The sequence below is a fragment of the Triticum urartu genome, chromosome 6A, assembly GCF_056163025.1.
Source record: "Triticum urartu cultivar PI428250 chromosome 6A, HENAU_Tu73, whole genome shotgun sequence".
NCBI lineage: Eukaryota > Viridiplantae > Streptophyta > Magnoliopsida > Poales > Poaceae > Triticum > Triticum urartu.
In genome coordinates this window covers 536,390,617-536,416,619 of record NC_141878.1, presented here as the reverse complement: position 1 = coordinate 536,416,619, position 26,003 = coordinate 536,390,617, and the positions used below count along the sequence as shown (strand labels likewise).

General features: G+C 44.2%; 2 protein-coding genes across 4 annotated transcripts; both read right to left on the bottom strand.

Annotated features, from left to right (window-relative positions):
• Positions 1–7,647: 7,647 nt before the first annotated feature.
• LOC125514747 (uncharacterized) lies at positions 7,648–8,899 on the bottom strand. Its single transcript, XM_048680100.2, has 2 exons — positions 8,254–8,899; positions 7,648–8,112 (listed from the first exon to the last, which is right to left on the bottom strand). The coding sequence occupies exons 1-2, from the start codon at positions 8,734–8,736 to the stop codon at positions 8,104–8,106; spliced, it is 492 nt and encodes a 163-aa protein (XP_048536057.1). The 5' UTR covers positions 8,737–8,899; the 3' UTR covers positions 7,648–8,103.
• A 1,254-nt stretch (positions 8,900–10,153) lies between these two features.
• RAD54 (DNA repair/recombination protein) lies at positions 10,154–22,946 on the bottom strand. 3 transcript variants are annotated; one of them, XM_087528665.1, is made up of 23 exons: positions 22,449–22,946; positions 20,954–21,331; positions 20,580–20,666; positions 20,190–20,430; positions 19,940–20,065; positions 19,772–19,828; positions 19,602–19,688; positions 19,220–19,315; positions 18,984–19,034; positions 18,744–18,818; positions 18,562–18,648; positions 17,458–17,549; positions 17,256–17,388; positions 16,044–16,163; positions 15,852–15,965; positions 15,675–15,758; positions 15,475–15,555; positions 15,340–15,398; positions 14,633–14,828; positions 14,434–14,532; positions 13,722–14,179; positions 13,438–13,498; positions 10,154–10,572 (listed from the first exon to the last, which is right to left on the bottom strand). In XM_087528665.1, exons 1-21 carry the CDS (start codon positions 22,760–22,762, stop codon positions 13,835–13,837), a joined length of 2,922 nt encoding a protein of 973 aa, XP_087384791.1. In that variant the 5' UTR covers positions 22,763–22,946; the 3' UTR covers positions 10,154–10,572; positions 13,438–13,498; positions 13,722–13,834. The 3 variants fall into 3 exon arrangements, with proteins under 3 accessions (XP_087384791.1, XP_048536055.2, XP_048536056.2); XM_048680098.2 differs by lacking the exon at positions 10,154–10,572 and having other exon boundaries at positions 13,298–13,498; XM_048680099.2 differs by lacking the exon at positions 10,154–10,572 and having other exon boundaries at positions 13,298–13,498; positions 19,662–19,688.
• Positions 22,947–26,003: the final 3,057 nt, after the last annotated feature.

Genomic DNA, 26,003 nt, shown 5'->3' with positions numbered 1-26,003 from the left:
AAAGAAAAAACAAAATTGAAGTAAAATGAAAAGAAAAGAAAAACAAAATGAAACCCGAGGAAGAAATAAGTAAAACTGAAGAAAAAGAAACTAAATTAAAAAAGTGGAGAAAGAAACGAAGAAAAACAAATGTAAAAGGAAAGAAAAAACAAAAACAAAAAAACCTGATGAAACTAATAGAAAACCGGCTCTTCTCCCCCGTCAAATAGGTCGTGCCCTAGTATTTCCCACGAAGGTGCTAGCAAGCTTGGCCCTTCATCCAATAGGCCAATTCGGTCGCGGATAATTTAGCAAAACATTATATTACTTCTGGCATGTCTTAAGCATGGGAAACTGTCATCCCTGACTTTATTCTTCACCATTATGTAAACGATCTAGCTATCATATGATGAATAAAGTTTGTGATATTTTTTTTAAAAAAAAAAGCTTGGCCCTTCATCCAATAGACCCGGGCTCGAATCCTGGTGCGCTCCACTTTTTCTTCTGTATCTTTTAAAGGTGCGCTAAAGGGTTGGCCCAGTTGCTTACGCAAAGAGCTATTTCCCTTCAGCAAGAGGAGCTTCCATCTCGCCTATGGCGAGACATAGCTGCCGTGGGTCTACTGCTCGCTTCAGGCATTGTTAGGCCCAAACTGCCCCGGGCACATAGGACGACCCTTCTCGCCACCAGAATAATAAGAAACAAAGCGGCCTTCGGCTTGAAACGCCAACACTTATTGCAACAGTGGCAAGCGCCTCAAAAACGGGATTTCCTATCTGGCGCTTATTGCCGAAGCAGCTATGTGTCGCTTATTGGGAGGCAAACAACTGTTTCACCAACATGGCGAGCTCGTAAGGCTGACGTCACTCGAAATTCTTTATTTAATTTATATTTTTGACGCATATATTACAATACTTACATTCACTTAAGGAATTTTAAAACCAAAATTTTGTAAAAAAAAATGTTAACATAGTTAAAAAACAGTCTGTGTAGATTCTTTTAAAAATGATAACTTTGAAACATGTTGACAAGGAAAAATTGTTCCGGTGTTTCAAAAAAAACAATTTAAAAATGTGTATTCAATGTAAACGTGAATTGTGTAATGTAAACAAAATATGCTCTGTACCATTGAAAGAATGTTCACTAAATTTACAGGAAATGTCCCCGCATTTCAATAAAATGTTTGAGACATTTAAGAAAATGTTGTAGTCAATTTAAAAATATATTCAATAGATTAAAAAATATTTTATTTCCATTTAAAAATGTTCTTACCATTCTGTGCAATTTTCAAAAAGGATTTTTATTTAAAAAAATTGTCATGATTAAACAATGTACAAAGTGTATTCTAAAAAGTGTTCAAAACATGTATTTTAAAAAATATCATCATGTATTTCAAAGTGTACCAGAAAAATGTTTCACGTCTGCCAGAGAAATGTACATTGTGTACTGAGAAAAAAATAGACGTGTGTTACAAAAAGAGAACCGACAAAGAAAGAAAAAAAGGAAAAAAACAAAGGAAACCAGGATAGAAACAACAGAAAACCAAATTATCACAAATAAAGAATGAAAAACAGAAGAAATAAATGAAGAAAAAATACCCAAAGAAAAAGGCGGAGAAAACAAATGAAACCAAAGATAAAATAAAAAAGAAAGAAAATGAAGAAAACCATAGTAGAGCGAACCTACAACGTGCAACGGACAAACCACTCTAATGGACTACCCCTCTAGTCGTTGCCTATAGGCAACTCATATTAGAAATAGGTACGTGCGACATATAGCCCTTGCGTTTATTATGTCAGGTTGTCAATCTTTTGCACACGGGCCGGATCACCTCGATTGCGAGCAACCGGTTTTGGTAAGTTTCTAGAACCTTCCCTGAACCGTTTTTTTTGTGTGTTTTCTTTCCTTTTTATTTTTTGTCTTGTTTCTTTTCTATTATTTATAAATTCAAAATTGATCAGTTTTTTAAGTAAATGTTTCGAAATTAAATTTTTTGTTTCTGTTCTAATTTTTTTGGAATAAAAAATGTGTTCATTTTCCCCAAAAATGTTCCACATCCCAAAAATTAGTTTGCGTCTATTTTCAAAAAATACATGTTTATAAAAATGGTCATGTTCTCAAAAACTGTTCACAAAATTTAAAAATGCTTGGATTTTCAGATTGTGTTCGGAATTTCAACAAATCTTCCTGGGTTCAAAATTTCTTTACATATCCAAAAAATGTTTGATTTTTCAAATTTTATTCGGAGTTTCAACAAATGCTCTTGTTTTCAGAAAACATTCACATTTTCAAAATTCATTCAAATTTTTAAAGGTGTTCCCATTTGTAATAAAATCTTCAAAGATTAAAAAAAATCATGTTTTCAAAAAATATTCAAGACTTTTGAAAAAGTGTTTGCATTTTCATTTTGTTTTTAAAGATTTATTCAGAATTTTGAAAAAGGTTCATGGTGAAAAAAATATTCAAGACTTTTCAAAAAGTGTTTGCATTCGCATTGATTTTTTAATAATTTGTTCATAGTGTTGAACAAGATTCACGCTATAAAAAATATTTCCTTTTCTTTCTTGCAAAGAAAATCATGTTTTTGAAATTTCAAAAAAAAAGGCTTAGATTTGTAGCTGCTTATATTTCTTCATGTCCCGTGTTAGTTATTAGGCACCAAACATTATCAGCTCAACTGGCTTGCCACACCCGAAAACAAGCTGGCTATCATGTGTTCTATTCCTTGCGCACTTGTTTTTTTAGAATTATTCACTGTTGAACTGCAAGTGGGTCGGCCCAGTTGGGGTGGCTCCTTGTGTGAAGGAGCCGCTACCTATCGCCGTGAGTTTTGAAGCAAATCTTACCAGACATCATCTCTGAGGAGCAACCCATTTTTGTTCCATGATGCCTAGTTACTGATAATATAATACATGCTTATGAATGTTTGCACTTTATGAACAAGGAATAAGGCTAAAAAACATAGGACCCGTGTTTTGAAGCTAGATATGATGAAGGCCTACGATAGAGTATAGTGGGCATATTGGCCGTCTTGGAGAAGCTTGATTCTGCACTGGTAATGGGCATGGTAAGCTCGGTCACACTTTCAGTATGGTGAAAGACTTGAAAATTTTAAACCTTCAAGAGATATCCATCAAGGAGATCCTATTTCACTCTACCTCTTCTAGTTGGAGCAGAGGGCCTCACGTGCCTCCTCACGGTTAATAATTAGTCATCTCAGCTCAATGGGATTCAAGTGGCTCAGTCAGCACCCCCGACGAACCATTTTCTTTTTGCGGATGACAGCCCGCTGTTTTCTAAAGCGAGCAAAGTAGGGACGGGGGAAATATCACACCTTTTGGAAACTTGTTGTGATGGTTCAGGTCAGAGAACAAATAGGGATAAATCATTGGTTTTCTTTATCAAAGGTTGTCCTCAAAGTATTAGAGAGGAAGTCAAGCAAACTTTGAATGTCCGGAATGAGAGTCTTACTGAAAATTACTTGGGCATGCCTTCTGAAGTGGGAAGATAAAAAAATGGCATCTTCAAATTTTTGAAGGCAGGAATTGGAATAAAACATGGATTGTTGGAAAACTTACTTTTAGTGAAGGGAAAGAGGTGCTCATCAAATACGTGGTACAAGCTATACCTGTATATTCTATGGGATGTTTTAAGTTACCTAGGGGGTCATGTTAACATTTGGATTCCATGATCAGTAAGTTTTAGTAGGGAAGCAAACATGGAAAAAGGAAAGTGGCATGGGTTGCTTGGGATGTTATGACCAGACCCAAAGCCATGGGAGGACTAGGGTTCAGAGTCCTGGAGTTTTTCAATCTCTCTCCTCTCATTCGACAATCTTTGAGAATTATCCAGGATCATAGTTCTTTGAGTGCACGTATTTTGAAAGCATTTTATTTCGCAAATTCCTCTTTACTGGAAGCACTATTGGGGTCCCATCCATCACAGATTTGGAGGTCGATTGTAGAAGGACGAGGTGTGTTGGTTCAAGGCTTAATTAGGAGAATTGGCGATGGGTGGACGACTGAAATTCGTGGTCATACTTGGCACCCGAGAGAGGGGACAATGAGACCCATCATCGCTGCTCCCACTAGTAATCTGTTTTGGGTTAGTGACCTTATTGAAATTCGTGCAACCTTTTTGGCTATGGATGTGTCGATTATATTGAGCACTCCCCTCTGTACTAGGAACATACCGAATTTTTGGTCTTGGGCATTCGAGAAAAAGGAGTTTTTTTCTATGTGATCAACATACCACATGATGGCAAAACACCAGACTGGATCGTGAGGGCTTATTTGTTTCTACGTGATTCATGATTGGATGAAACTATGGGGAATTCAGGTCCCATAAAAAATGTTCATCTTCCTGGTGGACATTATCCCATCACTCCATTCCAAGTGTTGACATACTTGACCAGAGGAATATGATAGATGACCCTAATTGTGTTCTCTATGGGTGACCGGATTCCTGGTGGCATATATTCTGATGGAGTGTTGAATGGCTAGGTGTGCTTGGGCTCTTGCTAATCTCGAGCTAGTAGAACAGATGATCATGACTAGATAGGTTCATGCAAAATAATGGCTATTTCTCTATGCATGGCTCTTTATCGCATGCCGAATTTATTAAGATGGTTGTTACTTTATGGTCCATTTGGTTTGCACGAAGGACGATCACAAATTTCAGTCACCACTGGCAAACCACATGTTCGCAAAGCCCTTTATTGCAGAGCTCAATACACTTGAAAGAAGCATGTTACCGACAACACATTTTGTGGCACCCACCACACAGAATCAAGCATGGGTTTCTCTGCTCCTGGGAGTGGCCAAACTAAATGTAGACAGTGCAGAGGTGTGACGAGCCAGCAGGGGAGCACCGGGAGTCGTTTGTAGGGATGTCAATGGTCATCATTTGGGGTCTTTGACAATTACTTTTGTCGGAATGATCGAACCTACTATCTTAGATGCTCTTGCGTGCCGCGAAGCCCTGGCTTTGGCGAAGGATCTCCTCCTCACCAATATTATCATCTCGTCTGACTGTCAAGTAGAGGTGAAAGATATAGAAGGCAACACAGGGGGCCAGCATGCGGGGATCATTAAGGAGTTACACACAAGTGCGTTGAATCATGCAAGTTCATCTTTGAAGGCCGAAGCAGTAATATTGAAGCTGATAGAATTTATTACCTTTTGTTATGCTTACTCAGCCACATGATATTGTAGCTAGGGTCTTACTAGAACTCAGTTGACTGAGACTTAACGAAGTCTCATTCGAGTGACGTCAGCTTAGTTGTGGTGCTGCAAGCGGCATGGATGGATGCTGCAAACGGCGATGATAAATGTTGCAACGGTACTGCAAGCAACGACAACATATGCTACAACCGCTCCGATTGAAAATGCTACAACCGTCAAAGGAGGATATTGCAGCCGGTGAGATGACGTGCTACAATCCATGAGGTACGACATGCTACAACCAGCAAGAAAGATGTTGCAGCCGGCAGGAAAAAATGTTGCAAACGATGATACAAAATGCTACAAGGTCGACTGGGACTTCGTTAAATCTCAATCGACTAATTTTTAGCAAGCCCGTTGTAATTATCCCTTGGGACATCTGCACACCAATAAAGCTTTTTGTTCCCTCTAAAGAAAAACTGCCGCAGCGAGCGGCACATAGGACCTCCCCTGGAAAAACCCCAAGACCCGGCCGTCACGTCCCCTTTTTGCATCGGTTGGGCCGGCGCGCCGCCTGCGCCCGCGCACCGTCGGGGACGAGTGCCAGCCGGCCAGCATCTCTCCGCCGGAGCTCGACCACGCGTACGTCTCGTACGAGATCCGATCTTATCCGCGGCGCGCGCGGCCGGCCGACCTCACCTCACGTCGGTCGTGACTCGTGACGATGCGCGCATGAACGCGGTCGTCGCTACGTCCGCGTCGCCGCTTTAATTCCCCGTGTTGTCATCCGGCGGCAGCAGCTCTGACGTCGACGGGATCGCCACGGCCGGCCGGCAGCTGCCTGCCTCGTTAGGTCAGGCCGTCGGGACTCGGGACGATCGACGAGGGGGCGCGCATCGTCTGGCTGAATGATTGCGGCGATGGTGATGGTGCGTTGCATCTGCCGATAGCGTCGACGGGCCGAAATCCTCCGGCGCCCCACCACGGGCCACAGTGTCCACGGGCCGAAAACCGCGGAGCCGGGCTGGCCACGCTGCACACTGCACCGCACGGCACGAGGACGGCGACGGGTACGTCGACTGATTAGTCTTCCGGCGAGCGCGCCATGATTTGATTGACAGTGCCAGCATATTCAGATGTTTGTCCGGAGATCGATCGACGAAAAAATGCGACGAGCAGGCGAGAAGATGGCCAGCCGAGGTACGATCATTTGCCGTTGCCGAGCTCCGTTTGCGACCAATCTGAAAGTATGTGCCAAAGTGAACAACTGAACATGACCGTCCCTCCTCCTCGTCATCTCACGCATGCAACCATCTCTCTCTTGTCGGCTCTAAATTAAGTTTGTATCTATGTGTTTTTGTAGCCGTCAGGCGTTGGCAAGTTTCAACAAAGCTCCATGGGGACTTGGGAAGTTGGGATCATTTTTCTTTACTGAGTGGATTGGGACTTGATCTTGACATGTTGGTTGGGACGTTGGGCATAGGTCATGCCGACCTGGCCACTCAAGATGGGAACAGTTTGTATTTTGTGGGGATCTAACCAAGACGCCATCGCTGTCCTTAATGCAATCAATTCCCGTGTTACAAAGTGCGTGGTCAAATCAAAGGGAAAACAAAACGGCCTCTTGTCTTCAAACCCATCGGTCACTGTTTCTGCTACACCACTTACCACTAGTCTTCCAGAACTCCTGATGGCTTGTTCAGAGAAAAGAGAAAAAACAACTCCTGATGCGTTCAGAAAAACCAAAATGATTCAGGAGGAGTTGGGAACTTGGGGGATACAAATCGTTCAAAGATCATGCGTGACCATAAAGCCCGTTCAATTCAAGTGCTGCACAACACAAAGTCGACCTTTTTCAGGTTTTTTCTCGGGCATTATTACTAGTACTATATATATTAATTCTGCTATCCTCTTATACAAATCCACTACGACCGCCGGCTGCCCGCCTACGGGGGGAGACAGTGCGCCCACGAAACGCGCTAAAGCAACGCTACCATAGCCGTCCCACCATTGATTTTCTCCCGCAAAGCGCAAAGCCGAGCACCATTTGCTCACGTACGGGCCAATACAATAAGATCAGTGGTACTACTAACACCGATCTAGCCGGCCAGGACGATGATGATGCATCCGGTGCAGAGGACATGTTTTTTGGAACTAGAAGCGTCCGGCTTTAAATTAATAAAGCCCTTATGCATCAGGTTCAAACGGGATACAACTGAAAACAAAAACATAAACGTTCGGTCCACGACCGGCATCCAAAACGCTGCAAAGGTTCAAAACGTGCAGAGGACATGTTCCCTCGATGGCTCGATCGATCTTCGTCTCGCTCGCACGCGCCGGCTCTGCGGCGCCTGTCTGCCTTTATATATAAACCCACATGCGGCCGGGCACATCGCGTGGAGGAAGAGGAGGAGGAAGCATGCATGTGGTGCGCAGCGGAGCAAGGTGACAAGGGAGCGCACTGTTGCATGATCCCTACAACAAAGGCCAGCAAGGGCTCAGCTCGTGTCGCCACAGATCTGGCCGCCTGGCGAGGGCTAATCATTGCACCATAAATTTCCCATCTACACACAAGCGTTATGTACAGGCCGGCCATGGGCGGGCAGGCAGAGCCGGATGGTGGTGGAGGAAAAAACAAAGCTTGGAAGAACAAGAAGAAGTGAGGTGATGGGGATCTAGCTAGTGGTAGTGGACAGCTGCTAGCTAGAGATCGAGAGCGGGTCACTTATGAAAGGAGGGGAAAAAGAAGTGAAATTACAGAATTGTTTGCTCTTCAACACATGCACACACATGGACATGGACACTGGCCATGTAGAGTAGCTAGCTAGCACGCAGGCAATCGGGCCACCCAAAACGACTGACGAGCACGATGAGAGAAGACCGGTGAACATGGCGCGAGCGATGGCGAGGAAGAAGGAGGTTTCCGATCATGTCGCCGTCGTCCCCATCGGCCGGTCACCTCTCATAGCTCCTGCAATGGGTCAAACCATCTGTAATGAGACATCCTATCACTTCATCCAACAGCTCTTAATTAATTAATTGCGTACTAGTGGTACTATGCTGTACTACGTGGCTAGCGTGGACTGGAAAGATGACCAGCGAGTGGACGGACCTGCTTGGGCGCGGCCATGTCGGTGGCTATATTGGCGTCGGCGTCGACGGCGACGACCTTGTCGCTCTTCTTGGCGGCCGCGGCATTACTGGCGACGCCGCCGCCGACGCAGAGCGACTTCCGGAGGCCGAGCATCTCCCTCCACCGGCTGGACCCCTTGGGCGTCGTGGACGCCCTCTCCTCGTCGGCGGCGCCACCACGGAGCTCGTCGCGGAGCGTGGAGGGCGGGCGGCCGCCCTCGACCTTGAAGGGGAGGATCCGGCCCTTGGAGAAGAGCTGGTCGGCGGCCATCATGGGGTGGCTGCCCACGGAGAACTCGAAGTTCTGGTCCTCCTCCTGGCACCGCAGGCCCATGGCCCGGTTCTGCACCGGCGGCGGCGGCTCCATGGAGAAGTCGCTGGAGAAGGAGATGCGCGGGCCCGGCTGCCCGCCGCCGAACGCCACCGCGCCGCCGTCCGGGTTGTACATGTTAACGCATGCCATAGCTGGATCGTCGTGGGCTGGCTTCGCTGCTGTGTGGCGAGAGAGGCTTGTAAAAGGTGGTGATGGTGGTGGTGGCGTCTGGTCTTGGCGTGTGAGCTGAAGAAACGGGGCACTGTTACGGGTGACTGACTGGGTGTGGAGGTGATGGTGGATTTGGATGGGTTATATAGAAAGGAGAGGAGAGGAGAGGAAGGGGAGCTGCTTTGTGGTGGAGCTTTGGGTAGATGGATGTGCGCTGCAATTGTTTGGCACCGCCTGTAGTGAACGGTGATGATCGAGATGCATGGCGAGCTGCTTTCTCCACCGGTGAACAATAGATCAGCGCCATAGGTGAAAACGAAATACAGTAGTGGTAGTTTTTCCTAGATTTTTTTTGGGGAAGTACGTATACCGAGTGCAACAATGTCGGCATTTCAGTAAAAATAATGTCGGCATGGCCAATACGTAGCGGGCATGCGGGCTTACTCGAACCATATGAAACGTAAGGGTTGGTCATGGCTTTTCGTGGTTATGCTTTGAAGGCCAGCCACTTACCTGTCACTACATTGAACTTGACTCTCGAGTCACGGCAGCATCTGAAACTTGAAATCCTGGCGACATCTTGAAAGACCGCCACAGCATGACTGACTGCATGCCACTGTACAACTGTTCAAACTTTTTCACTGAGAGCACGGGATCGTTCCGGACCGAACTGTTGTTTTGTGTTTGTTTTTCCATGCCAGCTCCAGGCCCAGGATAAGAAGGCCGTTTGTTGATATGCTATGCGATCTTGGGACGATAGATCGCAAGTCCCAATGCTGATCGGAGGGCATGGACGCGTGCGTGCGGCGCTCATGGCGGGAGAAGAATCTCTGGAGTCAGGAGCGTCGGTGTGCCAGCGCCCAGCAGCGATTCTTCCTTGTTTGGAAGCGTGCTACTAGTTGCTTGGACGTGTGGGGACTGGCGAATGCCGGTCCTCGGCCTCGCCGCGGTCAAACAATGGCTGCCCAGCTTGTGATTGGCATTATCATAATCCCGGCACGGTGGTTGGATAGAGTGAACTCTGGCATGCCGCAACCGCACTTGATTCCCGGCCCTTTTACCACCGGGGAAGCAAGCGCACGTGCAGTGCATGACCCAGATGCGGCAAGGTCTGGCTGCCGCACCGACCAACGCCACTTGGGCTCACCTCACAGCTTGACACGTAGTAAACCTTTTCGAATTATTTCCAGATCAGATTCATCGGAACTACTACTAGACGTCTGCCGTGACGTGAAAGATGGTGTTTTTACTGCAACCAAATGACTGAGCGGGCATAATCTTAGTTACAAACTTTAAAGGTAGTATACGTCTGAGGGGAAATCGACGTTTTGTCTGCGATTATCATATAACAGTAGTGTCATCAAGCAACATGGAATAATTGAGACCAGGGGCATGATCATTTCTTCGAATGAGCCAAGGGGCATGATTATAGTGGGGTTTGCGAGGAGTATGGTGCAAGGATACCAACCTCTCGTGCGCCCCCCAAGTGTAGAGTAGAACAAACAAATTAGACCCATCCATAATTGCAGGGGGAATTAGCGAGGCGCAGACAACAGTCCTTTTCCTCATTGAACACATGATGATCCACCACACGGCATAGGGCCATACTGGCCTGCCAACTGTTGGAGATCATGCGAGACAAGAGAATCGTAAGGCTTTGTTCATGAGCCGCATATACCAAGGAACAAGAAAATCCGTACGGTCTTGAGTCCGACGGCCTACGGTGTGGTGCGGAGGCGGGGGCGTAGGTTCGGTGGTAGCTTTCTTCCCCGTGGATTCAGGACCAGCGGCCCCTGCGAAGACCGCGTATAGGACCTGAAGAACAAGACCAGATGAGCCCAGAAAGTGATCTCCATAACAAATGAACAGATATGTGCTGTTCAGGAGGAAAGCAACGTCAATGGTAAGATCTCCAGGTGCCAGGGTAAGCCCTGTTCAAGGCATAACGGAGTACGAATGCCCAAGCAAAGAATCAGATAAGCTAGCAATCTTACAGAGTCTACTTGGCTACATATCATCAGAGTTAAAATCCAGTTAAAATGTTAGAAATCAAAGTCTAACACACCCAAAGGGGGCTGCAATTATAATTTCTCCGAAATTTGAACTGCCAATCCTAGCTGTGACATTTCTATGAATTGAAACTTCTCATTATCTACAAAAAGGATGAACTGGAACATCTATAGCCTGGCAGATATTGTTAAGTGCACATGCACATGCCGCATTAACAAAAGAAAATGCTAGCGGGCTTAAACATGTCCGGGATTGGGATCGGTTGGGCACCAGCAGGAGGGAGGGAGAAGGTAGGTAACAAGATCATTTGACCGATACTTGACCGGTTTGTTATTTAGCCGGAGTGAGGTGGCGACATGGACCTCTCAGAATAGGAGGACCATGTGATCCCAAAGGATCCTCTCCCTCCCCGCAGTGGTTCCATCTCCATGACCAATCATAATACGGGTCCTCCGTCCTGTGCCTCCTACAGGTCACCTCACAGCGGACCGGTCAAGGAGTGTTCTTGTTCCTTAGTAATGCCTGTCCTATTTCTATTAAGTCACAACTATAGTGTCCTAGCGGAAACAGGACCATTTTAAATACCCGTCTAGTCTCAGGTCACCTCACAGTACCATGTTAATGGATTATGGATGGAGAGTAACATGCTTGAATGGTAAAATTACCAGCAACAAGATACTCCACATTCAGATCATGAAAAGCTGACGTTTTGGACAGGTCTCCGACACATAACATGGAGCATTAACTTCTATTTACAAATATATCAATAAATTGAAACAAAGGTTGATATTATGCCAGTACTTTTCAAGGCAAATCTGCATATATGATCTCCAAGTATCAAGGCTAGATATTCAAAAAGATATCTGTAGTCAAAGTTTCAAAAGTTTTAGTAGGCTCATGTCTAAAGGGACATTTTATTATGAACTGGACGTAATAGCCACCTCCAGCAGGGTGCTGGCTTCTTATATATATATATATATATAATTAACTCTCGCATATAAGAAGGATAGCAGATTAAGCCTCGGTTAGGTTACTTGTGTTGTCGGATGATGTGCCTTTTCCAGTGCACCCAGCCTTGAATACAGAATAAAGTTTTGAAGCACCCATCTAATCATGTTATCCTCACTCCCCCCTTAGCAGCCAAGGAAAGATATAAAACATGACATGCCAGGGAAGAGAAACTTTTCTAACACATTTCAGAATGACCCTTAAGTATGTCATCAAATTTAACACTTGTCCCCACTACTATCAGATAGATGGGTTGAATTAGGATCTTCATATTGGTATGATGCAGTAATATCAAGGACAACAGAACTAGGGTTTTATGCTGGAAATACTGGACCAACTAATCTAAATCAACAGTTTGAGGTGAGGTCTAATTTCCACAGCAATATCATTACATAAAAAAGGATCCGTATGAGTTCTCTAAGAACACGGAATCAAAAGTTCAAAATATGTGGATTTTTTTGCAGATTATGCATTATAAATAGAATTACGTTTTAGCTACTGATGAGAGTTCACAACCATTATAGGAAAAGCAGATCATTCATGGGGAGAGAAGCATGTGCATTCTATTTTGTTAAGTTGCTTGAAAACCTAACCACATAATGGTCAAAGTTTTAGTATAAGCCAAGCTCTTAAGATCAAGAGAACCCATGTGAGCACATGAACAGCACCAATTATTTTCTTCTAGCAATGTGTTAACTTTTGTGACTGCACATGTGAGTGGTGGGAATGAAGACCAGCCTCATTGTGACTCAACTCACTACCTTTAGTCCTACAGATCTCAAGAAAAAAGGAAAGAACAGAAGATATTTCCTTATAGTTATAACTGAAGGTGAAGACCACCCACCCTTTTTCTCTGGCTACATATCTCATTGCATGTAGCAATTCTAATGTCAAAATACAACAAATCATATTAAGGATGTTCTGGGGAAAACATCCAGCTTATATTGCAGCGAAGTTCTATTTTGAGTAGATTGAAGAAATGTGAGCCCCTGTATAAGCAGGAATTTCCATTTTTCAGTTTACACTTGATCAATATGATACTAAAATAGCCGCTAGGCTGGATCTACGAGTACTTTGATTTGACTATGCTAAGGGGGTGACCACAACAGTGCAAATGCCAAGCCTTTAATACACTAACTTGAGAGTGTGGCTGTCACCCACATGGTAAGGCCTAAATAACAGAAAGCTGGAGGCGAAAGCAAACAACCCAGTGCCCGATTTATTTGTCAGAATAACACACTCAAATTGCCCAGCTGGTCTCCTCTGCATACTGCAGATCTCACAAATTCATGAACTTTTATTACGGTAACGGCTACAACCTAAACATCTCTCAGATCCCGCGCGGGGGGTAGCGGAGGTGCTAAGCTCAGAAGCATTTAGTACAATAATAAACCCAAAACTATTTGAGAACTGCATGTATATCCAGGAGCTAACATTGATAGAAGTGCTGGCCTAAAAACAAATGTGAGCCATATTATGGCCAGTTGTGGAAGCTGTACACAGACTAAGACAACAGTCAAAATAGCCAAAATATTATTTACCACAGCATCACATGAAGTGAAAAGTAGATCTATAGACAAGCTCAAGGATGCCATGAATTTACAGTAAACCAGCCTCACATTGTGCGATTGTAATGTATGAAAAACGAAAACAGAAGTGAACCTTTGATGCTAGTGTGTTACAATAATTAGATTTGTAGTGCAGCCCTTCGTCTTGGAATGATCTGCAGGTTATCAGCAACCATGTCAGTTTTTCTTACTCTGATGGAAAGACCAAGTGATGAATAATGCTCTGTCCACTTGAAAAGGCGGTTAGCTTCTAAAAGTTACAACCGTTTCAATTTTTGAATAAATATACTTGATATGCGTTTTACAAAGGGATGCAAGGTTGTTTTCTTTTTTTTTGGGGGGGGGGGGGGGGGGGGGTTCATATGATTTCTTACTCACCGTAACCATATGCAGTATATACACTGCACGAAGGAGATGGCAGTATTTACACAGCATAATACAGATCAACAGATGTCATTTCAATAGAGAATTTAGCTCTAAGTTTGATGGATTCAAACAAAATCATCATCAGATATATCAGAAGCAACATGAAGTCTCTTAGTCTGAGGTTGATGATCTGACGAGGGGTTGGTTTTTTTCAACGGTTGCAAGCAAACTGGAGATGTCCTCTTGGATTCAGTTGGAGATCTCAAAGAGGAATTCTTCAAATTGAATCCCATCATCTTCAAATTCTTGCCAAGTAAAGATTGCCTTCCAGGTTTCCTCGGAGAATTTATTTTCACCGCTTCTTTTTCTCCATTAGCTGTCACTCCATTTGGTTGATGAGCTGTTGATCGCACCATAGATTCAACTGGAACAAGTTTCCCATCAACCTGATTGGTGAAAACAAAAGAAACCTGCAAGATACACATGTCATTTGTTAACAAATGGCAGCAGTTCCACAGAACCACGTTAATAAACTAAACTTTCTTTTCCTTGTAATCGGATAAAAAACTGGTAACTGTAAGAATGAGTGTATCAAGTGGAAGTGGTAGAATCTTACAACAACTGGAAAAACTAAAAAAGTAACAAAGGTGTGAGATTTGTGAGTTCTAACACAAAGAAGACCTATATAACTAGATGCATAAGAGACATGAACTGAGGCTATCACCTCATCACCAGCAGAACACTGGAGGATGGTATCAGGTACAGTTGATGGATCAGAATGATGGCCCCAACTTCGTAAATCTTCTTCAGAAGGTTGTTCGATCTGAAAAGGGTGTGAACGGAGCAGAGCAGCAAAGTACTTGAGATTTGAAGCAACTACAGAGCTACTACATTCTAACAGAAATGGGTGTCGCATAAACTACCTGTTGATTTGAACAATTCATTTTCTGCACACATCCAGAGATCTCTCTAAAGCCACCAATATCAGTATACAACTTTTCTTTTGATGTCGAAACTGTATCATGCTTAGCGGCATCTAAATCCAAACCGTTACCATCTAACGGCATACAGTGATCCTTATTACAGCGATCGCACTTCAAATTTTCATGTATTTCAGACCTGCGAGACCAAATGGAAGGAAAAGGATGATGTATAATATCAACTACATATAGACGGAACTAATGAATTTGGATATTGGCTTTTACATATTTTGAATAGTATTCAATGGTAATAACTAATAAAAGAGTATTTAGGCCTAACTTTGAAACGAATCTGGTTTCTATGAATAGCATATTATGCAACAGTTTTTGACATTTTGTTTGCAAGCCAATGGTAGTTTGACTACTTATTACACACTCAACCTAAATCAAATGATCATGAACTCCTTTTATGAACAATTTATGTAGTAAGGCCTTATGTTTTGCATGATACTCCCTCTGTAAAGAAACATAAGAGCGTTCAGATCACTAAAGTAGTGATCTAAACGCTCTTATATTTCTTTATGGAGGGAGTAATATGCAAGAAACTTTGACCTTGATCCCAACAAAATGGTGACTGCAAACACAACTTAATTACACTTATGTACATGACTGGCAACTGATCCAAGCTATAATGGAGAAGCAGAGTTCACCTGACTTGGTCATGCAAAGTAAAAAGATCACGCAGATCTTCTGTTGAAAGAGAATTGCCCTGCAAAAGTGAAATGAAGACGTGAGAAATTAACATATTTGGCACATTCAAGGATCGAAAAGAAAACTCCAGGTACTTGATCCTGCATTTTGTCGTCTGCTTGTTCCTGCTGAATAACCCTTTGGAGGCCTTCTTTTGCCATTTGACGCTGATATACCTATAGATGAATGTGGCATATCATATTGTCAGCAGAAGAAGTAATCAGCAACTCGGTATTCCTTCACTTGATAATGAAAAAGTAAGTAAAAAGGAATGAAAAGAAATGGATCTGTCAACCTTCTCCTCAATGGTTCCAGTGCTCAAGAACCTGTATATGTACACTCTCTTCTTTTGTCCATCTCTCCAGACTCTAGCAGCAGCCTTTGCAAATATCAAAAGATGAAAAGGTTCAACTCATGCAAGGTGTGTGGAGTCAAACAGAACCATCAAGAGTGATAAATCACAGATATTTACCTGCTTATCATTGGCAGGGTTCCAATCTGGGTCAAAGAGAACCAATCGATTTCCACCCACCAAATTAAGCCCACAACCGCCTGCCTTGCTACTAAGTAGAAAGGCAAACTCATCCTGCCAAATACAGTAATTTAGAATATAATAATAGGTTATAAGTTCTTCGGTTCAGGGTACAAGGTTGATGTTACGTACTCTAGATAGATCGTTGAATTGGTTCACCAACTTTTGCCTTTTATTAATGGATGTTGATCCATCAAGTCTAACATATGGATATCTTCTTTCCCGACATAATTGTGCAAATAAATCTAATGTCTGCACTTTTAAACAATGATAATAGTTAATGACTCCAGCTCTGCAGAGTGCAGGTATCCAAAGAGCAAATTAATTATAACAAGTACCTTTTATGAACAGAAACTAGTTTACACGCACATTCTAAAGACTGTACTCTCTCGTTTGATGACAGACATACAGAGAATATGTAGTACACAAAACAAGTAGGAAGAGGTGCAAAAATAAGGTCACCTGCACTTGTGCAGAAACTAGTACTCCCTCCATACAAATTAATTGACGCAGCTTTAGCACAAGTTTAGTATATAAAGGTGTACTAAACTGCATCAATTAATTTGGATAGGGAGCAGTTTAAATATATGATTTTGACAGTTCAAAAAGGAAACCAAACATATATCCAATATATAGGTTTAAGGTAATTCTATCACTTCACCCTTAATTCCAAGTACAATGTTCTTGACTTCGTGCTGTAGGGATTCTGGTTGTAAGATACTCCCTCCGTACACAAATATAAGAGGTTCCAACTTTTTTCTGAATCGGATGTATATAGACACATTTTAGTGTGTTTGTTCACTCATTTCAGTCCGTATGTAGTCCAAATTGAAATATCCAAAACATCTTATATTTGTGAACGGAGGGAGTACATACCTTTTGACTTTCGTAGTTCTTATAATTAGTATATCCGCAGGATATGGTCTGACCATAAACATGATAGTAAAGGCAATGAAGATTTGGCATTAATAATGGCTTACTGGTTACTAGTATCCCTTTCTTTACAAGTTACTAGCCAGTGTAAAGAATGCTAGCACTAGCAGGCCTAAGGCTACAAAGAATGTAGAACTTTCAAGACAACATAGACAGTAATAAGTGCGCTCATGTTGGACTTATTGTTGCAGGACCCCAGGAAAGTTTTCGAGATACGGATTTTGCTATCACCAACAATACCTTCATATTTTCTTATTATTGAAGCATACAGATGGGAGCTTAGCCAATTCATTAATGAGAGGAACGTAGTTTAAATCTTACAACATCCATCCCCAATGGACCCGCCAAGACCAACAAAACCTTACTACAATGATACTGTGTTATCAACATAATACATTAAAAACATCTTACCTGAGTGTAATTTGATACAAGGACAATACGGTCATCAGTTTTCAGTCGGAGGTGCCCCAGCAATCTAGCCAACACGTGCATTTTGCCAGATAGTTCTACCCACATTCCTCCTCCACCAGTCCATGATCCAGATCTTGCATAAAAGAAATGATACAGGTAAGTTGGATTTGCTTGAGAAGCTAGTGAGAAAAGTTAGGCATACCTTCCTTGAAACAGTTCTGGAGGGAAAAAGCGTAGACAGTCATCGAAACCGGAGCCTCCTGACTTGCTACTCTTTATGGTGTCATAGATTAGCTGCAATAGCAAGATAACCAAGCAACATATGTTTGTGATGCTAAATATAGTTACCAAAAAAGTGAAACTGATGCAGGCTGGCTATGAAGAACAGTAACACAGGCAACAACAGCCCAGAATTTCCCATAACCTATCAAATCATATTAGTAACTTCCCAGCTGCCAGGTAATCAAGAAATAAGAAGTCAGTGCAAGAACTCGGTTACCAAACCTATTCCACATTCTACAAGGAATATGGGGTCAGCTTATAACATTGTCAATCTATGCAGGATACATTATCATCAGCAAGCTTTAAAACTGTCAACGGACATTGTCTTGAAAAGTACATAATTCCAGTATACAATGCAGATGCAGGGTAGCACTTGACAGCAATATAGAAGTATACTAGTTAAGCCTATGGTGCTTGAAAGAGAGATCCATTACTAGTTACTACTACAAATATTAGAGCTGGTGACGGTGGTGGTGGGAATTCATTCACCCTCTTCAACCTCCCGGGTCATTGTTTATAAGGCGTCCCGCCTTGGACGCCAGCACCTTACAATTATGCACGCTTTAGGCGCTTACGAGTCACTTAGGCGTCAGGGCGGTTGGTGCTCGCCTTAGGTCGTCTTACCACCTTATAAACAATGCCGCAGATACATATCTTAACAACATAACTAATACTTTTTCGATGCGGGGAAGAAAAATCAAATACTTCAACACAAATCGTGACAGGAGTCAAGACAAAGCTCAATTCAGTGTGGCAGAGATGCTGAGGATGTAGGTGTAGGTCAAGCAGGGCCACAGCATCATGATGCCAGGTGAGGACATCGACCAAGTGCAGCGGCGGAGCCAAGGGCGTGTAGAAGGCAGAACCAGACGAGACAGCTCAATGTGTTGGGGTATAGCAAGGTACGGACATTAACTAATTGCGGTAAAAAAATACATTGTAATAAACTCTGATCCTACTGTCGAAACTACTTTCACTGAAAGAGATATATCGTGGGGCGAAACATTAAACTGAAATTATTTACCTTCGGATGGTTGCATAATTTCTTAAGAGCAGTAATATATGCCAAAACTTTAGAACTCTTTGCTTCTTCAGATATCAAGCGTTTAACCTGACAGGGTCAACCACAGACTACTGTAAATATAACTCCGAGTACCTTACATGTGCCTATTGAATATTGCTCAGAACGGTATAAAATTTCCTTACATTTTTGGAGTGTATGAAGTGGTTGTACAGTGTCATCTGTAAAGGAGTCAGCTTGCAGCACACTACTTCAACAATCTATACATAAGCAGGGTTAAGTAATGTAGATGAGGCACAATTATATAATGTAAAAAGGAGGAATCACTATAAAAGACAAAACGGATAGCAGGTACACAATTCTTTTTGTCTTTTCTGAATGTGCGATGAACATATCCAGCCAAATATACACTGGACAGAACATACCTTTGGTGGCAAGTGATTGGACAGCAGGGCATTCGTCCGTCTCAATATAAACTGAATATCATTGAGAAGCCATCAGAAGAATTCAGAAGGTAATTAACCTAGAGCCCGTTAAATTGTAGAAGAAAATGCATCCAAACAATTCTAGAGGAGATTAAAACATAAATGTGGACATTACAGTTGTTCAAAAATATGCAGTACAGGGTGCAGACAACCTTCTTCAGAGGAAAAGGACTTGCCTGATTTACTTTTGCACTAAGCTGTCCAGATCTCTCAGATCCCAACTTCTTTTCTTCTGCAGTTGCTGTGGGTTCTCTTCCACGAATTATTGGTGCCTTCAGTTAAGGGCAGGTAATGTTAGAGTTAACTACAGAGGAAAGGAAGATAGAATGCAATTAACAGGAATAGCACATGATTTTAGGTGCACAACACACAAAGAAACTTGAATAACAAATATCTGAGAACACCACTATCTGTTAATAAATAGTTGTAATTCATACTCCCTCCATCCTGAGTTACTTGTCGCGGAAATGGATAGATACATCCATTTCTGCGACAGGTAATTCGGGACGGATGGAGTATTTAGCAGTATAATTTGTGATTTTCATAAAACGTACATACTTCATAATATCGGCGAAAATATGCGGCATCCCCCAGAACTCCTGGGTTTGTAAAATTTACCATTGAAAAGAACTCTTCCAGATCATTCTGCAGAGGAAAATGAATATATCAAAATTCAAAACAATGGTTCCAGCTACAATATGGAAAAGAATGGGAAAGCAAAAACTTACCTGCATTGGGGTACCTGATAACAGGATACGCCGTGTACAAGGAAGGGACGCCAGTGCCTGGTGCATCAAGTGTTTTCATGAGTTCAAGAAGAGCAAAATCGGAGATGAACTCAAGTGCAAACGACTCATGTATGTATGAAACGCAACTGAATTGGCAAACTGATATACCTTATTTGTTAGTGTCTGGTCATTTTTCAGCCTGTGAGCCTCATCACATATGAGAAGGTCACAGCTTCCTGGTATTTCAAATTTTGACGAATGCATGCGGAAGGTCTCGTAAGATACGATAAGTACCTGATAACAATTCCAAACATATAAATTCACCAGACATTGTCACGAACATGCAATTCTGATTGCAATTAGTAAGCATGGTAAATAGAAAATAGCAGAAAGGAAAAGAGTTTGGATAAAAGAAAACCTGAAGATGGCTCAAGGGCTTTAAGAAACTTCCTATTCCAGAAAGAACATCAGCACGCGTGCTTTCACAGAGGGCAAGCAGGTGCACTTTGCCTTTTAACCATTTACTTATCTCAGATTCCCAGTTGCTAACTAGGCTTGTGGGGGTTACAATGACAGCCCTTTTAACCATTGGCTTACCCTCAAAGCCTTGAGCAAGAAGGGTATATAGCAAAGTTATCGACTGTAAAGTCTTCCCCAATCTGGAAAGTGCAAGGAAGCGTCAGAAGTAGCTTTATGTAACAGTGAGTCAGTGACTAAATAAAAGGATTGAAAGACAGAAACATTACGTATTTATATCAAAGTATAAAAATGGACAAGAGGGAGGGCGTGAACTGTTCCAGCTTATTACCCCATGTCATCAGCTAAAATGCATCCAGCAATTCCATCGTCACTTAGCAACCCAGAGACACAATCAAACATAAACTGAACTCCTTCCCTGCATTACAACACAATCATGTGATTTACTATCTTCATCTCAAAGATTCAGAAGAAATCAGCATTGTTAGTTATTGTTTGCACCTGCTTAGACTAAAAATAAAGCTACAGTGCAATATGTAGTATCTATATGTGAATGTCTACAACTTACAGAGAGTACATGTTCTGCACAAAGTTAATGCTGATTGTAATTATTGTGGGGGGAACCATAAAATAGAGGGTTCACTGCAAGCCATCGAGCATGTAAAAAATGAATATAGGAAAAACATTAACAGGATAATATATTACCTTTGATGAGGACGAAGGTAACGTACAAGCAGATGATCAACTTCAATTGCAGTAAAATTGTTATTCTCTTTGTCACATTCCTCGGGTTGCCACAAAATTAATGGCTCTATGCCAGATGGAAGAGGTTCCTCTTTCTCTGAGGAATCAACACTAGCAATGGTAGGCAGCTGCTGAAGATTGTTTGGAACTGCAAATGGCTGTGCTGAACCCCACGGGACAAATCTTTTACGAGCTGAAAGGCGCCGAGCAAGAAGCTCACTATTTTCACTATATCCATTTCCACACGGAGGTTTGAATGGTTTTCGAGCTATCGCTGCCGCATCAGAAACTGAAAGGATACGTGGAATAAGTGGCTGCCTTCTGACAACCAGGTTTCCCCTGACAGAAACCAGGAAAAAATGCATAAATATCTTCAAACAAAAGAGTGCATTTGTGATGTTATAGTCGATTAAACCAAAACAAATTTCAGTGTGTGCAAGGCAATCTAAGAGAAAATGACTTGTAACTGAGAAAAAGGCTTAAAGTGAACATTTGCAATACATCACATAGCGCAAGATTGTTCCAGCTGACCATACTTTCTCTGACCAATACAGTAAGATTTCCGGATTTTTTCATGTAGAAGGCTAGTCCTATTGTACAAGGTGCTCACTCTCATATCTCTATGCTTAAAATCATCACAGAGAGATGACTAGAGTATCCACACTACAGAGCTCTGTTGCACATAGCTACCTACTGTTTACTTGGTATGCACAATGAGTTATTGACTAAGTCCATTCTGTCCAAATATGAACAGAGTTACAAGACGGAGTACAGAAGGTTAAATCTCTCTGTCCATATTTGCCAGCTTCATGTGATCTCCTCCAAGTCATTCAGACATATGCATACTCAACAGCCACCGTACTTACACTGAATGGCAATATTCAGCTTGAAGCCGTTACGAAAACTTGAGTGACAGGTATAGCTAGTTAGTGAGAGGTGTCAGATCAAAGCATCAACATTCAGGCTTAGATACTCCAGAACAAAGTTCTCAGGAGATAACCCTGCAGATTACATGGCAAACAACCAATCGAGTGGGATGAAAAAGAGAGATCCGTCTACCACATTGTAAGTTACATAGGATTTAAATTCTATCCTGTTTTTCCAGAACAGACCACGGTGTGGGGAGAGGAATTTGACTTGGGTCTCTTATGCTAAATTCTGGAGGAACCGGATCAAACACACCCAAGCTGAGGCACATTGTTCAAATGTACTAGTATCTAACAGGGCGTGGACTAGTGTATCACTGGGGACTCTTATGCTGAATTGGCATCTGAAACCACAAGCATGCCCCACAACAATTCAGGAGCATCCATCGACTAGTATCGTCGCCATAAAAAATTTAGATGAACACTAACGCGAACCCTAGCCCCTATGAATCCACAAGATGCGTCGATACACCACCAGCGCACAGCACGGACACGCACACATGGGCCGAGATGGTCGGGCCGGAGAGTACCTGACGAGCGCGTCCACGTTCTGCGACTTCCTCTCCTCGTCGGGCTCCGCAGCGCCACGCCGCCCGCCCCGGACCGGCCGCCCGCCGTCGCCGCCGCCGTCATCGCTGTCGCCCCCTTCCTCAGCCTCGTCCTCGACGCCGCCCGCGTCGCTGCTGTCCGCCACGTACTCGTCGTCGTCGTCGTCGGCCGCCTCCGCCCCGCGCTCCGCCTCGGACTCCGACTCGTCGGGGTCGGAGGAGAGGGTGACGACCTCCTCCTCCTCCTCCTCCTCGGAATCGCTGCCGCGGCGGTCGCGCTTGCTCCTCGACGGCATCGCGACACCTCCGGCGAGTGGGACGGTTCGAAATGGGTGCCGAATCGTGTGGATTCTCCGCTCGGAGTTGGGAGTTTTGGGGGAATTTTAGGAATGGAGAAGCGGGGTTTGGAGGCGCTGCAAAAGTTTTGGGGCAGCGTGTCGGAGAATGTGCGGGAGAAGAGAGGGAGAGGGGTAGTTGGGCTGGATCGGAGGTTCTGTTTCTGAGGGGTTAAGCCCATGTTTAAGGCCCAAATAAGTTGGGGGTCCTCCTATTCCAAAAAACGTCTCTCATTGCAACAAAAGTATCTATTAAGCCCGCGGCCAAGGTTTTTCTCGGGCAAGAGTACGATAGAAGATTCCGCTTCGGGATCACGGACGGGTGCGCCCGTATCTGATCTAGAGGCGATGATGGAAGAGTTAGGGCTGAAAGAAGATGAACTTGAAGATGTGGTCATGGAAGATGAGGAGCTGCCAGAGGCGGCGACCCGGTGGATGATCATTGCTAGGGTTCACACTGAGAAACCCTATAGTCAATTCTGGTTTTATAGAACCATGCGGGTGGCTTGGGACCTGGCGAAGGAAGTCAAGATCAAGCCCCTGGAGGAGAACTTGTACACGATGCAGTTCGGTTGCCTTGGAGATTGGGAACGCGTAATGGAAGAAGGACCGTGGGCTTACAAAGGGAAAGCGGTGGTGCTGGCGCCGTATGATGGCTTCACAAAGCCGTCGACGATCGAGCTGAACAGAATTGAGATGTGGATCCAGATCCACGACTTCCCAAAAGGCTACTTTTCCAAGATCAAGGCTTTGTCTGCGACGGTCAGAGAGTTTATTTATGCCGAGCCAAGTTCCCATGATTTTGAGGGGAATTTTGTCAGAGTGAGGGTCAAGATTGACGTCAACAAACCACTCAAAAACGTTGTATCCCTGGTGATCAAGAAGGACACCGTTCAGCGGCTCATATTCAGGGTGAAAATACGAAAGACTCCCGGTTTGGTGTGCTGTGTGTGGCCTATTGGGTCATCTTTTCAAGGAGTGTTGCGATGGAGTCCATCCTCCAAAGGCCCTGGTGTTTAGAGATTTGAAAGCATCATGGTTCAGAGGACCCGGTAGAGGTCCTGGAGAAGGAAGAGGACAAGGAGGGAACAGCAGAAGAGGAAGAGGCAATGCGGGCAGAGGCAGGGGCCGTGGTTTTGAACAGAATACCCAGCAGAACCAAGATATGGACATGGATGAAGTTGATGGTAACAGAAAGAGGAGTGCTGTGGCGAATGATCTAGCGGCATCAGTCGTGAAACCAGCTTCAGTGGTAGACGGGGCGAATAAACCTCTGCTGCTACCTCCCCCAGAAGATCCATTGAGCCCATCGGCTAAGCAGGAGCCAAAATGGAAATAAGCTATCATCCTCAGTAGCGGACAAGATTAATGGGAAGAACACAGTCACAAAAAAAACGATGCGCATATGGCGGGCCTCCAAGGGGGTCGCGCCAAGTGCAATGAGTCTCCTATGTTGGAACTGTCGCGGTGCTGGCAACCCCGCGACAGTTCGCGAGCTCCGTGAGATGACGGAGCAGTTTGCCCCCTCTGTACTTTGTATTCTTGAAACTCAAATAGAGGGTACGAGAGTTGAGAATTTAGCTGGTTCATTAGGGTTCAATAAAAGTTTTGTTGTAAGCAGTTCGGGTCGTAGTGGTGGTTTGGGAGTGAGGGAGTCCTGGATTAGGGGGTGTCCGGATAGCCGGACTATACCTTCGGCCGGACTCCTGGACTATGAAGATACAAGATTGAAGACTTCGTCCCGTGTCCGGAAGGGACTTTCCTTGGCGTGGAAGGCAAGCTTGGCGATACGGATATATAGATCTCCTACCATTGTAACCGACTCTGTGTAACCCTAGCCCTCTCCGGTGTCTATATAAACTGGAGGGTTTTAGTCCGTAGGACAAACAACAATCATACCATAGGCTAGCTTATAGGGTTTAACCTCCTTGATCTCGTGGTAGATCTACTCTTGTACTACCCATATCATCAATATTAATCAAGCAGGACGTAGGGTTTTACCTTCATCGAGAGGGCCCGAATCTGGGTAAAAACATCGTGTCCCTTGTCTCATGTTACCATCCGCCTAGACACACAGTTCAGGACCCCCTACCCGAGATCTGCCGGTTTTGACACCGACATTGGTGCTTTCATTGAGAGTTCCTCTGTGTCGTCACTTTTAGGCCCGATGGCTCCCCCGATCATCAACGACGATGCGATCCAGGGTGAAACTTTTCTCCCCGGACAGATTTTCGTATTTGGCGGCTTTGCACTGCGGGCCAATTCACTTGGCCATCTGGAGCAGATCAAAAGCTACGCCCCTGGCCATCAGGTCAGATTTGGAAGTTTGAGCTACACGGCCGACCTCCACAGAGACTTGATCTTCGACGGATTCGAGCCGCAGCCGAGCGCGCCGCACTGTCACGATGGGCATGATCTAGCTCTGCCGCCGAACAGTGCCCTGGAGGCCGCACCCGCATCAGCTCCGACCCTTAATTCGGAGCCAAATGCGCCAATCGAGGAAGGGTGGTTGGACACCGCCTCGGGGGCTGCAATCTCTACGGCGATCGAGCCGAACACCAGCCCTATTCTCTGCGAAGCCCGTGACTCCAAGGAACCGGACTCCTCTCCAGACTCTGAGCCCTCCGCGCCCCTACCGATCGAACCCGATTGGGCGCCAATCATGGAGTTCACCGCCATGGACATCTTTCAGCACTCGCCCTTCGGCGATATTCTGAATTCACTAAAGTCTCTCTTTATCAGGAGAGCCTTGGCCGGACTATGGTCAGCAAGGTTGGGATGCGGATGATGAAGAAATTCAAAGCCCACCCACCACCCACTTCGTAGCCACTGTCGATGATTTAACCGACATGCTCGACTTCGACTCCGAAGACATCGATGGTATGAACGCCGATGCAGGAGATGATTAAGAACCAGCGCCTATAGGGCACTGGAAAGCCACCTCGTCGTATGATATATACATGGTGGACACCCCAAAAGAAGGCAATGGCGATGGAACAGCGGAGGATGACCCCTCCAAGAAGCAGCCTAAGCGCCGGCGTCAGCGGCGCCGCTCTAAATCCCGCCAAAGCAAAAACGGTGATTCCAGCACGGGAGATAATAACACCCCGGACAGTGCCGAAGACAACCACCTCCATCAAGATTCAGCACAGGAGGATGGAGAAGCCAGCCCTCATGAGAGAGCGGCAGACAGAGAGGTCGA

Coding starts and splice junctions, on each gene's coding strand:
- LOC125514747 (XM_048680100.2), bottom strand. CDS start 8,736: ATGGCATGCGTTAACATGTACAACCCGGACGGCGGCGCGGTGGCGTTC.
- RAD54 (XM_087528665.1), bottom strand. CDS start 22,762: ATGCCGTCGAGGAGCAAGCGCGACCGCCGCGGCAGCGATTCCGAGGAG. Junction 19,316..19,601: donor ATTTTCGCCGATATTATGAA/GTATGTACGTTT, acceptor CCTTAACTGAAG/GCACCAATAATTCGTGGAAG. Junction 15,966..16,043: donor AATTCAACGATCTATCTAGA/GTACGTAACATC, acceptor TGTATTTGGCAG/GATGAGTTTGCCTTTCTACT.